The sequence below is a fragment of the Scomber japonicus genome, chromosome 14 (genome assembly GCF_027409825.1).
Source record: "Scomber japonicus isolate fScoJap1 chromosome 14, fScoJap1.pri, whole genome shotgun sequence".
NCBI classification, from domain to species: domain Eukaryota; kingdom Metazoa; phylum Chordata; class Actinopteri; order Scombriformes; family Scombridae; genus Scomber; species Scomber japonicus.
In genome coordinates this window covers 10,440,207-10,452,567 of record NC_070591.1, presented here as the reverse complement: position 1 = coordinate 10,452,567, position 12,361 = coordinate 10,440,207, and the positions used below count along the sequence as shown (strand labels likewise).

General features: G+C 39.7%; 1 protein-coding gene across 8 annotated transcripts in view; it reads left to right on the top strand.

Annotated features, from left to right (window-relative positions):
- slc8a1b (solute carrier family 8 member 1b) overlaps nucleotides 1-12,361 on the top strand; it is a 126,325-nt gene that overhangs the window by 87,196 nt on the left and 26,768 nt on the right. For 2 of the 8 annotated variants that reach the window (XM_053332542.1, XM_053332547.1), the window contains exon 4: nucleotides 2,236-2,354. In XM_053332542.1, coding sequence (XP_053188517.1) covers nucleotides 2,236-2,354 — 119 coding nt within the window. Of the gene's footprint in view, nucleotides 1-2,235; nucleotides 2,355-2,429; nucleotides 2,441-2,698; nucleotides 2,809-6,482; nucleotides 6,488-6,615; nucleotides 6,627-8,582; nucleotides 8,594-12,361 lie in introns of all 8 variants that reach the window. The other 6 variants (XM_053332549.1, XM_053332545.1, XM_053332548.1 and 3 more) reach the window with 6 other exon arrangements.

The following is a 12,361-nucleotide window of genomic DNA, read 5'->3' as shown; positions in this document are numbered from 1 at the left end:
GTCCCACGGGGTGTTTGTGTTGTCCTGAATCGGACTCGAATGTTGTATAAATATATTTCAGAAGTTGTCCTTTTGAGTTAAGTATATTGAGAAAGAAGTAAAAGCCTTCAACTGTTGTTTGTTTATGTATCCTCTGGAGTCGGAGTAAGCTTCCAAAAGCTAACCAATCAGGACAGAGGGGCTCATCAGGAGACAGACGCTAAAACAGCCTGTTTCAGACAGAGGCTGAACTGAGGGGCTGCATTAAGGGCCAGTATAAGATAAATAAGGAGGGTTTTTTTTACTTTAAATCCTGCAAAGATACTCAAGTAGGGCCCCAGATGAAAAATATAGATCTGGAAATATGTATGATACATGTCCTGTAAGAATATTTCTTATTGCAGGACATTTACTTTTACATTGTGGTATTGCTTTAAGTTTAATTTAAATTTCAAGAATTGCTGCTTAAAAGTGGATTCAAATATAATGCTGCTAAAATGATGCCGATTGAAGATCCAAAACAGGTTGCAGGCCTGTGATCAGAGATAATCGCTTATATAAGCTCTTATGTGTGTGTTTACTGTGTGTGTTTGTGTGTGTGTGTTCCCATATTCCTCCCTATAGGCCTATGAGGACTCTCTGAGCTCAGTCTTTGTTATAGCCTGTAGTGGATTTGGATGAGAATATGGGTTTTGTTCCAGTCTGGAAACGCAGATAAATACACACATTGACACACATGCCCGGAGGCACTTACACGCATACATACTATACACACATTGTTTCCTGCTTAATAGCCCCGCGACCTCAGATATTAGCTTTTCAGCCAAATATGAACAGAGACCAACTACTACAATTAACACAGTATACACATTATCGCTCTCTCACTCACACACACACACACACACACACACACACACACATACACACACATACACATATCTCCTCTCTCCACATTGTCTTGGTCAATAACAGGAGCTACACTTAGAAGTTTAAGTACAAATAGAGTTTAGAAGGAAATCATTGGCTTGGTTCATCAACAGTCCAGTTTATGGCCACTTTATTGCTGTTTCGTTGTAATTAATCAGACAACGGTTTACGGTGGAGAACAATTACAGATCATTGATTATTGAGATTGGTTAAACTGCTTTAAGTGCTGTTTTAGTTGTGGCATCTCAGCATTGTTCTAGTTTCTTGTCAGTTTCTGTTGTCTGTCAGTGTGTCTTGTTGAAATTGATGAGGTTGTTGGAGGTTGTTGTTAATAGCAGCAGCAGACAAACACTATCTTTCTTTTAAAAACCTCCTTCTTCTTCTTTGTCATTTTTTCCTGCTCAGTCTCTCTCTCTTTTTCATGCTAGCGTGTTTTCGGATGATTTCTTTTTTTCTGATATCTCTGATTACCTTATATGCTGATCTGTACAACTTCAAAGACAGTTCACTTTGAATTCAGTCAAAATCCTACATAGAACCCACAACTCCTTTACTAGACTGTTTACTTCATATCATAGTGTAATCCTTTTTACATTATGATGAAAATGGTGTTCTTGGATCGGCTGAATTGATGGTGAATTGTCCTGGTTTCCCACAGCCAAAAAATGTTAATTGAATTTTCACTGCATTTGACTATACTGTCAAATAACCAAAGTGGAGCGCAATATGAAATATCAAATATCGATACAAACGTGTCCAAAATGAAATTGCAAAGCTGCTGCCGGATCCCAAATGTCCCCTGTTTGTACGAGCCAAATTCATCATTGTGATACAGCATTGCTCACCTGCCAAAATTACTAATAGAGAAACTAAAGTCACCAGCCAATGCTAGATTTTTCAATAAGCTTTTAGCATTCAAGTGACAGAGTTTTTAGTTTTTAAAGGCTGATATCAAGCCCATTTTATTGTTCCGACATGACAAGCAGAGCGGAAGATTGAAGTGAGTCTCGATAAGGAACGCAAACTGGCAGAGTGTGAAGTTTTATCAGATCAGTTTTCCCAGTGAGCTGCCTCGATAGCATCATATCCTAACCTGACATTACATGCTATCATTAGATGAGGTGGAAATATAAAAAGTCGGCCGTAAAGGTAAAACATCCTAAAATGAGAATGTGTGCTTGTGGGAAATCCAAATGCTGCTCTTTTCTGTTTCCTCTTGGTTTTCCAGTTTCCAGCCTGTACTTTCCTCACTGTTCTTCCTTCTCTTCTTCCCTCCTCCTCTTTTCCTTCCCCCTTCCTCTTCCTCCTCCTCCTCCTCCTCCTCCTCAGTAAAACCATCAACGTGAAAGTAGTTGACGACGAGGAGTACGAGAAGAACAAAACCTTCTACATAGAGATCGGAGAGCCTCGCCTGGTGCAGAGCAACGACACCAAAGGTCAGGAAGGGGGTGAGCCCTGTGAACTTTGACCCCAGAGTGTCCACCACACAGCAGCTGCATGTTCTCAATGGAGGCACACAGGAGGAGAGTCAAATGTTCTATCTGTCTTCTTTCTACATTTCTCCTCCTGATGGTTCCTTGGTATGACAGTGAACATGCAGCAGGTTGTGGATCACCTCATCTCACCACATCCACTACTTCACTTTGTGTGTACGCGTGCGTGTGTGAGACAATTTTTTTTTTGTGTGCGTGTACATACCTTGTCATATTGTTTGTTTACCATGCATGCATTTACCACCTCCCTCTATGTGTGTGTGTGTGTTTGTGTGTGTGTACGTGTTTGTCCCATACAGGAAGACCATATCCATTAGGATCTTAGACCGGGAAGTGTACAATAAGCAGTCCTCCTTCTACGTTCTACTTGACCTCCCCGAATGGAGACGCAACGGGAAGACACGGACAGGTGTGACATCCAATCAGCACTTAGAAAGCACTCAATGAGGTTTTTAAAGTTGTGAATCCTGAATCAACAGGCCAATCCTTGCTAATACAATCCCAACTATTAACACACACACACACACACGTGAGCTAGGAAAATCATGTTGTTTTTCCAAATTCTTTGGAATTCATGGGAAAATGGCAGTAACCAGATAGCTGCACAGACTGTAATTGCGTCCATACTATGCTGGCAGGTTATGATTAAGCAGTTTGACAGATTTAAGTCTATTCTGTATTCAGTTGATGCACACTCTTTCACCACAGTGCAAAAAAAGATACAGCTCCAGAAAGCATAAAATAACCAACTATAAACTATACTAAACCAACACGTGTGTACTCAAAAACATTGGCAGTGACAATTTGTCAGAATGTCATGTGCAAATATAGTATATATAATATATAATATTATTGGAAATAATATAATTCCCTAAATAGAAATAGTTGCTCTTCTCCTGCACTGAAATTCAATGGGAGTTCTCAATTTAAAAAAAAGCAGTATCTAAGTTTTTCAGAAAAAAATCCGGATAAAAGGCAGCACACAGAAAATCAGCAATAAGAATCTTCTCAGGTATTGATTTTTTAGATAACTTTATTTACAGTTAATTGGCTTATAAACCTGTTTTGGCAGTGAGTTGTCAAACAGGTGTTATACATGCTCTGAGGAAGGCTGATTTTTAATGATGTATAATTGTATAATTTACTGTCAGTATAAAACTGTTCATTTCTTGCATAATAACTGATTAGTGTAGGATTATATTAGAGAGTACCACCTGGAGAAACTTAACAGCAGGAAAATACAAGGAAATAACAGTGCCATCCGTACTGTCTGATTGGCAGGTGATCTCAGGAGTCAACTAATAACAGAAAATGACTCGTTAGAGGATATTAAAGGTTATTTGTCTATGTGGAGTTAGTCATCTGTGCATTTTAATTCATATTTATGTTATGCAAAGCCAAAAAAATGATAGCTCAGACAAGAGGACTTGACAGTTAACAAGAAAAAAAGCACTTTACAACTGGCAGCGCTACAAGAAATAAAATCAAAGCGCTTATACCATATTTTTAAAGTGACAAAACACAGAGCTGCTCCCTAATCGCTCATGTTTTAACAGGCCTGTTGATTTGGGATTCAGACTGAACACACACTGGAGCGATTCTGCTGCTCCCTTCTGTACTTCTAAGTTTTTTCCTTTCTTTTTTTTCTACTTTTCCTCCTCTGCTTCTCTTCAGAGGTCTGTGCAGAAGACTGAGTGGGAATCACACCTGTCCTCCCCTTTGTTCTCCTCCTTTCCTTCTCCTCTGTCCTGTTCTCTCACTTCCCTTCATCCAGCCGAGAGCTTTTCCGTGCTTTCTGATCTGTTCTCTGGTGGTGTTCAAAAAAAATGTCACAGTTTTCTTCAAAGTGTTCACATGCAACTGGATTATGTATCGTTGGCACACACACACACACAAAAAAGAAAAAACATATGGAGATAATACCCAACATGATGTGCTTCACTGTGGGGATGACTATGATGGGAATAGCACTTGTGGTCAGCTGTCATCCCATCAGCCCACTAAGGAATGTCTCCGATTTCAAGTTTTCTCTTTATTCTGCCCCAGTCACACCCCCAGCAAGGAAATATCTTTCAACATCTTTCACAGGAATTATTACTTTGATCACCCACATCTGGAGTGTCAAATCCTCTGTCTTCTTTCATTTTTGAAATGTGAATTACAGAAGCAATCTGAACTAACACTAAACACAAAAGGGATGGCGTATCATATCACGAACAACTAGGCTGCAAACTCACAACAGTAGATCAATATATCAATATATTGGCACTTTTCCACTACACAGTTCCAGCACGACTCGACTCGACTCAACTCGTTTTTTTTGCGTTTCCACTAGGGATAGTACCTGGTACCTGCTACTTTTTTAGTACCTGCTCTGCTGAGGTTCCAAGCGAGCCGAGCCGATACTAAAATGTGACGTCAACAGACTGTCGGCCACTGATTGGTCAGAAGAGTTGTCGCCAGAAGAGTCATGAGCCGTCCCACACAAGAATCAAACCCGCCATTTTTAAATACCGGCAACAGTGTTACAGCCGTACGGCTCAATTTTGTTGCTTTGTGTGTGACAGAAAGCCATATACAGAAGCAAGTACACCACTGCCTCCATGTCCTCCATTGTTTATGTGTTTGTGTCGCGTATAAAACAAAGTCACAGCAGTATCGCGGAGCCATGCTATGACGACCCCGCCCACGTTGAGTAGGTACTTCTTTATAATGGAAAAGGTCGTTCCTGGAACTGTGTAGTGGAAAAGCACCATATATATATATTAATCGCTTGCTGCTGGGTTTGCAAAAGGTCAAGAAATGACACACCAGTCAAATCCATTCAAAAGACTTAAATCAGAAAACAAAGCTGATAACAGGGTTGTTCTTCTTTCCTCATGACTGTGACAATTTGTAAAGAACTCCATCTCTTCTCCTGACTTTTACAAACATAATCTGCCTCAGAAGGGCATCTTTTCCTAAATCAAACCCCACTTCTATAATAATAATCCAACCCAGAAGGATAAAGCATAGCCAGCATAGATAAAGAATTGTTTAAATAGCAAATACAGCCTTTAAACCTGGATGTAAAGAGTGATAAAGCATAAAACGGAGTCTGTCTTCAGTGTCAGATAACAAACAGCTTTTAGTCTTTAGGGAGAACATTACACCTACAGCACCTGTTTCTATAGCTAATGATGTAACACTATTATATAACACATCATTGCCAGTGTACCAATCGGTGCAATTAAGACAGCGATGAGATGTGTTTTTAAAGGTGTGTGCTTGAGTGTCACATGCTGTATTTGTGCATCTGTGTGTGTGTCCATCCGTTATCTCTTCTTTCTTTTCTATTACGGCCTTATGAAACGGACAAGGGATTTTCCACTTGTTATTCATTCCCTTTCAAACACACATACTGTACACACACACACACACATACACACAAATAAAACTTTGCTTTTTAACTAAATGATCCGCTGACCAACTGTATGTTACTAAGTGGTGGAAACAGGTTGTATTTTATGTGTTTTGAAGTGAATCAGCCCAGCAGTGTTTTCAGGTCATTATCTAAAGGGGGATTGTATGCCCTTAAACTCACTTTAACTCTACTGGGTACACTCATTAAAAGTACCTTTATCGCTGTCTCCCTCTCTCTCTTTCTCTCACACACACACACACAGACACACACACATATGCAAACACACACAGAGCACAGTGCTATCAGTGTGTTAATGGAAGCGTGTGTTTACCAGGCTTCAGCACTGTTTATAGTGATGAGGGGATCAAAGACGAGGGGCTGGATATCACATTATCACAGTCAGGAGATCAAACACACCTCCGGGACACACAGAGACAGACACACACACACACACAGTTAGGGGGGCTACAGTGCGTTATTGTGTTTAATGTGCGTATTTTATGACCTGATGGTGGTTCTCTCTGTGCTAGTAAATTAGCCTTGTACAGATCTTTATGGCTTCTCCAGTACTCAGGGTACATGTGTTCGCTTATGTGTATATTAATCTGTGTCCACATGTGTATAAGTGTGTTTGAAATAGAAGCTTATCAGATTTTCTCCTATTTTGAGTAATTTTGTAGCTGTAGTAAGTGCTTTCCAGAGTCCTGTATTTGGACGATAAAGGTTTTACAGCACATTTTCTCAACTCTTAAAATAAAATAAAAATAAATCAGATATTGAGAATGCATAATGACTAAAATAACATACCTATAGCTTTATTATTAGTTCAGTTGGGAGAAATTATTTGCAGATTAACTAATTGTGCTACAAAACCTATTTGCAGTAGCGATCCTAGAGTTGGGGGGGGGGGGGGGGCTGCCTATTTGTAATATTAGTACTTTAAACTGAGAAATTGTATTGCCAACTGCAGCCATTTTCATCCCATAGCATAGTCATAACATGCTGGCCAAAAGTATTGAAGTAGTAGGTGAAGTCAAATGTGAGAAATATCCACCAATGTTTTGTCATAGGGTTAGGGTTAGATGTATGGTTAAATGTAAGCTCAGCAAAAAAATGGAACTAATTAATACAAAAACCACAAGTCAAGTATCTGATCAACAGAGAATGAAATTATTGTCTGCCTTATTAACAGTTTTTAATTTATATATAATTTGTATCATATTAACATGTATTTTTTTGGCAGTTTTGCAGTTTCCCCAAGTTATTTTCCCAAGTGATTGATTAGTTGTTTGGTCTAACATACTATCACAGAGGACTCACTAAACCAGAAAATATTTGACATTTGAGGAACTGGAATCAGAGAATTTTGATATTTCCTCTTTTAAAAAATGTCTCAAAATGGTAAATTAATTATCAAAATACTTGGCGATTGATTTTCTATCATTCGATTAATCGATAACAGCAATCGACTCATCGCTGCAGCTCTAACTGAAGGTGAAAATACAATAAGTAATGGCATTAAAAACTGCTGCACATTACAAAACAACACAACAAACCATGTCTTTATGAGATGTGTTAAAATCACATAGATTATAAGTCATATTTCATCTATTTGCATTTCATAGCAGAGACAGGTGATTGACAGGAGGACAGCCTGTGTTCTGTCTGATATTTGGTTGTTCATGTTTTTCTACCCCTCTGTCTATTGGTAGTTGCCAAGACTGTTCTTTCAGTAAATGAACTCTTCTTACGCAGCATTGCAGAGAGACTTTTGAATTTAGAATTGATTTTCTCAATACATTTTGGCACCGTCCAACATATTTCAAATAAGCTTTTAAGTATCCTGCCCCTGAGACAGCAGCTGAAGAATGACCAAAAGAGGCACGTTCTCCCTCTAATGTTTATTAATGTGTGAATTGTGCCTTCAGATTTAAATTCCAGCAAACAGCTTTAACATTCAGGGAGCGTGAAAGAGTGAGAGAACAGAGTCAGCCTTTCTTATAGGAATCCAGTAAGGTCCTGTTTCATCTTCTGTCAGACCGGTACTTCAAATATTAGAGAAGTGCCTGTGAGCTGGAGATAAAAGCTTGATATTCATTTGCTTTTTTTTTTGTTGTTGTTTCATTTAGCTGTGCTTCACTGTAAGAAGCTGAGGTTGACAGGATCAATGCACTGACTAAACAGCATGAGATCTAACATTTGAAATACTGATACAACTAATTTGACACAGAACAGAGAAGCAAATGGGAAGAGAAGCAGTGTAGTTCAGGTATTTCACTTGAAGCTGTTGACTTTACTGAGAGCTGGAAAGAAGCAAATGATGGTGTAACACAATAACATGAGTAAAATCTTACTGTTAGTTTAGGGGATGCTGTACCTTTCCATTATCTGGAGTAGCTTTTATGGAGTTAGCAGGTACAGGGTTTAGTACCTTTTTGATTTTTTTTGCAGCAAATCACATTTCTGCTTCTTCTGGAAATGAGGAAAGTACTCCCTGCTTGTTTAAAACCTTACAATATTTCCATCCTGTGTCACTTTTTTCACCATTTATACAACCCTTCCACCCATATATGCCTGTCCACATATTGATTCACGGTTGCAACAAGTGCAACGAGTTCTCATTTGTTAAGGCAATGAAAAGGCTCGTAAATTGCTTTTCCATGAACCTTTTTCATCCGCTTCTATTTCTGGTAGAGTTTCCCTACATGTCCTAGATTGCCTTTCAACAACCTCTGGAGAGCAGGTGCGAACCTTTATCCAGCTTTGGTTTGTTTGTGCAGGTGGAGCTACAGTGTAGTAGATATGTAATATTTGCAGGTGAAGACAGATACCCAGTCATCTAGTGGTGCTTTTACTCTCTTCTTGAAGTAAAAGTTAGAGTCTTTAGAAGTTTCCAGATGACTCTGTGATATTGCAAGCTTTTGATTTGGTTTGGAGACGCTTCAGGACTGCAGAGGGGGCGGGGGGGGGGGGGCAGAGGGGGCGGGGGGGGGGGGGGCAGGAGGGGATTTCATCAAGGCCTGACAGGGGGGTAGCAGAGAGTTCACTGCAGCCTGTAAATCTCCATCAGTCATCCTGGTGGCAGAAAGTACGGCGTAAGGAAGGAACAGCACTGAGAGGGAAAACAGCTGAAAACACATGCACCCTGCAGAGGGTGATGACCTCATGTTCTACAGTACACGCAGTATCTCAAACATACATGCTCAACATTGACACAAACGGTATACGCTCATAAAGTAAAAGTACATTCCAATATGTGGATGCACAGATGCACACACACACACACACACACACACACATATGTATGTTTGTGTGGGGATATGTGACAGATTTTGTCTGACAGCACTGTCCTCTCCTCTCATCCTCCTTTTTCCTTGTGTCCTCTCTCTGCCCCCTGTGTGCCTGTGTGTCTGTACGTAGCATGTCTGAGTTGCGTTGCGTCATGCCATAGTACATAAAATAATCATCAACCCTTGCACTCATTAAGATCGTGCATGTGCCAAAACAATGGAAATTAATTGGGGGCATGATACTCTGTTTATCGTGTGTGTCAAAGTATTCACAAGGGTCATATTGAATTAATTCATTAGTGTACATTCCATCTCTTTTATGTGCAAACTCACTGAAGCTCCCGTTGTTGTTGTTGTGTGCACAATACTAAACAACATTAGTAATGCATTTTAATGAGGTGTTGTGAAACTGTATCATTAACTTCCTCATCAGTCAGTATAAATCAATGTAAATGGATTTATGTGTATCTTTATGACATTAATGTGAAGATATAAGTGAGTAACATTCACATTAGCAATGATTAATGATCATTGGAAATTAATGTTGTCGTCGTTTTGTTTATTTTATCAGTCAAATTCATCACTATGGTGATAAGCTTCATAGGCAGTGGTAGTGTTAATAAACACAAAAGTAAATGATGGAGCAGAGGATTATATTGATTGGATTGTAGACTCTAACTTGATGTGCCAAATGGCCACAGATGAAGTGGATACATTTACACATTTGGACTCCAGACACTCAAATAAAATGTCAGACAGTAAATATTGCGCCCTCAGACGCAGCCTTGGTCTTCCTCCACTCTCTCTTATCATCATTATCTTGTTCCTCTTTCTCCTTCTCATATCCCCCTTCCCTCCCTTCACCCACTCACTTATCTTCTGCTCCTCTCTGCTTTCTTTTATCTCTCCTTCTCACCTTTCTTCTCTTCCATAATCCTCATCCCATCAAACCCATTATCCTCTTATCTGCCGTCACCATCTTTCTCTTTTTCTCCTTTGTCACCACCCCCCCCCCCCCTTCTTCCTCTGTCCTCTCCTTTTCCCCAAACTAGTTAAAAGCCTGTCAAGTTTTAAAAGTTCCATTTGTCCTCTCTCCTCCTGCTGCTCTCTTCTGCTCCTATTCTGCCTTTTCCTACGGGACTCTCCAAAAGTGTGACAGCGTAACAGCCCTTTCTTCCTCGTCCTCCTCCTCCTTGCCTCGTCCCCCTGCTGTACTATTTAATCCCGTCAAAGGCTATGTCTTCTCCTGTCTCCTCCCTGTCTTATTTCTCCTTCCATCTGCTCATCTCATGCCTGACACAGTGCAGACACATTGCAGAGGTTTCCCTCCTCTGCTCCTCCTCTTGTCTGTATATGTTGACAGAGTGCAAATATACCATATCTCTCCTCTCCTCTCCTCTCCTCTCCAGTAGTTATTTCGCTCCATCTCCATCCATCTCTTTGCTTCTTTTCCTCTTTTCTCTGGCTTTCTTTCTCTTAGCTCTTCACTCCTGCCTCCCTTTACCTCTCCCCCTCTTCCTCCTGTCGTCCTCCATCTCTTCTATCGAAGTGGGCACTCTTTCAAAGCATGACAAGGTGCAAAAGCCCATGTGTACACACACACACACACACCCCTCCTGTCAGCACTTATCAACCTATATTTTGCCCAGACAAAGAGACAGACACACTTCCTAAACTAACTAAACAACTAACCTAAATGTATCACTGAATTTAATTGTGCTAAAAATAAGCATGATGCCATTAAGAAACAGAAAAGAAAATCTTAAAACAGCTACAACCGATACAGATCGCAGCTGTTTCCCTCAAGAACGGGATCAACTTTACATTGCGAGGCAGCTGGATTTGCAGGAACACAACATCATTCGAGAATCTATCTTGTCAGGCTTCAAGTTATGCTCAGCAAGTCAGCTGCCTCACAAGGTAAGACAGTGATAGACAGAGACAGACAGTCACCTGCCAAGGACTTCTTTTAAAGTGCCTGACCTTTTCCAAACAGTTACCAAGGACAAACTTCTCAGATGGTTCTGTATAACAAACCATCTGGCACGTCAGATTAGGCAGAAACCAAAACAGAGATAAAGAGAATGAATATTGGATTTTATATTCATGAGGTAGTCAGAAACATGAGTCCACATGAATGCTAATGTTGCTCCGTGTCTGCTGGGTGTTTAAATAGGAAAATATTTGCTTACAAACCATATCAGAAAGGTGATGATATGTCAGTGTTGAGTGTTAAAGAGTTTACCGCAGGTTTAAAAAACTCATTATCTCAGGGCAAAAAGTTTCAGCATAATTTTCAGTCAGACAATTTAATTTAATTTATTGCATTTTGCGGACGAGTTTGTACATGGTCATAGTGTTTATACACCCACTTTGAATTTTCAGTTGCAAATTAGACTTGACTTCCAATTACGTTTATTTTCTCACTGGCAAGACACTGTCAAGTCGGATCCTTCATGAGCCATCCCATCTACTGTACTTCTCACTGCTTTTACTCTTTCTAGCTGTGGTGCTGCAGGGTTTGTTATATTTTGATTAAAGAGAAGAATATGTGACTCATCTGAGACACGTGTAAAAGTACGCATCCAGTAGCAAGCCTCCATTATCTTCAAACTGTACATGATGGAGAATTGTGACCGCAATGATAATAAGTTGTGTTAATTCATACCTCTTAGCCCTAAATTGAAATCCTTATTTATAAAATCTGTTTTCCTCATGATTTGGTGGTTTTGAAGTCAAGATTTGCACTTTTCAGAATGAAGATCAGCATATTTAGATGTCTAACCCAAATATAAAGGTGCTCATTGAGGAGAAATGGATTAAAAAGTAAAGTAAAATAGATAATAATCGTCTTTTGAGAGGTGATGACAGGCAAAGTGGATTATAAAAAGGCTTCTTCATTTTTTTTTCTTAAGAACTAGCAGTAATGACACTACTAATGGAAAAGAGAGGCTATTATCCCCAGTATGGATGTATTTGTTCACAGTGAAAATAGCAAGGTAGCAACATTCATTTGACAGCTAATGTCATGCTGTCAAGGTTGCTAACTGAATAAGTACTGTGGTCTTTGTTGGTTTACTCTGGCAGTTCACTGAAGCTTATTTGAATAGAAACTAAATCGGCAAAGAGGAAAAGAAAGAGTTTGGAGAGAGAGATAGAGACAAAAAGAGAGAGAGAGAGGAATACAATGGGATGTTTTAATACTGAAAAGCAGAGAAAAAGAGGATGAGATGACAGGTGGGAGATCAAAGGGGATGAAAAGAATAAGA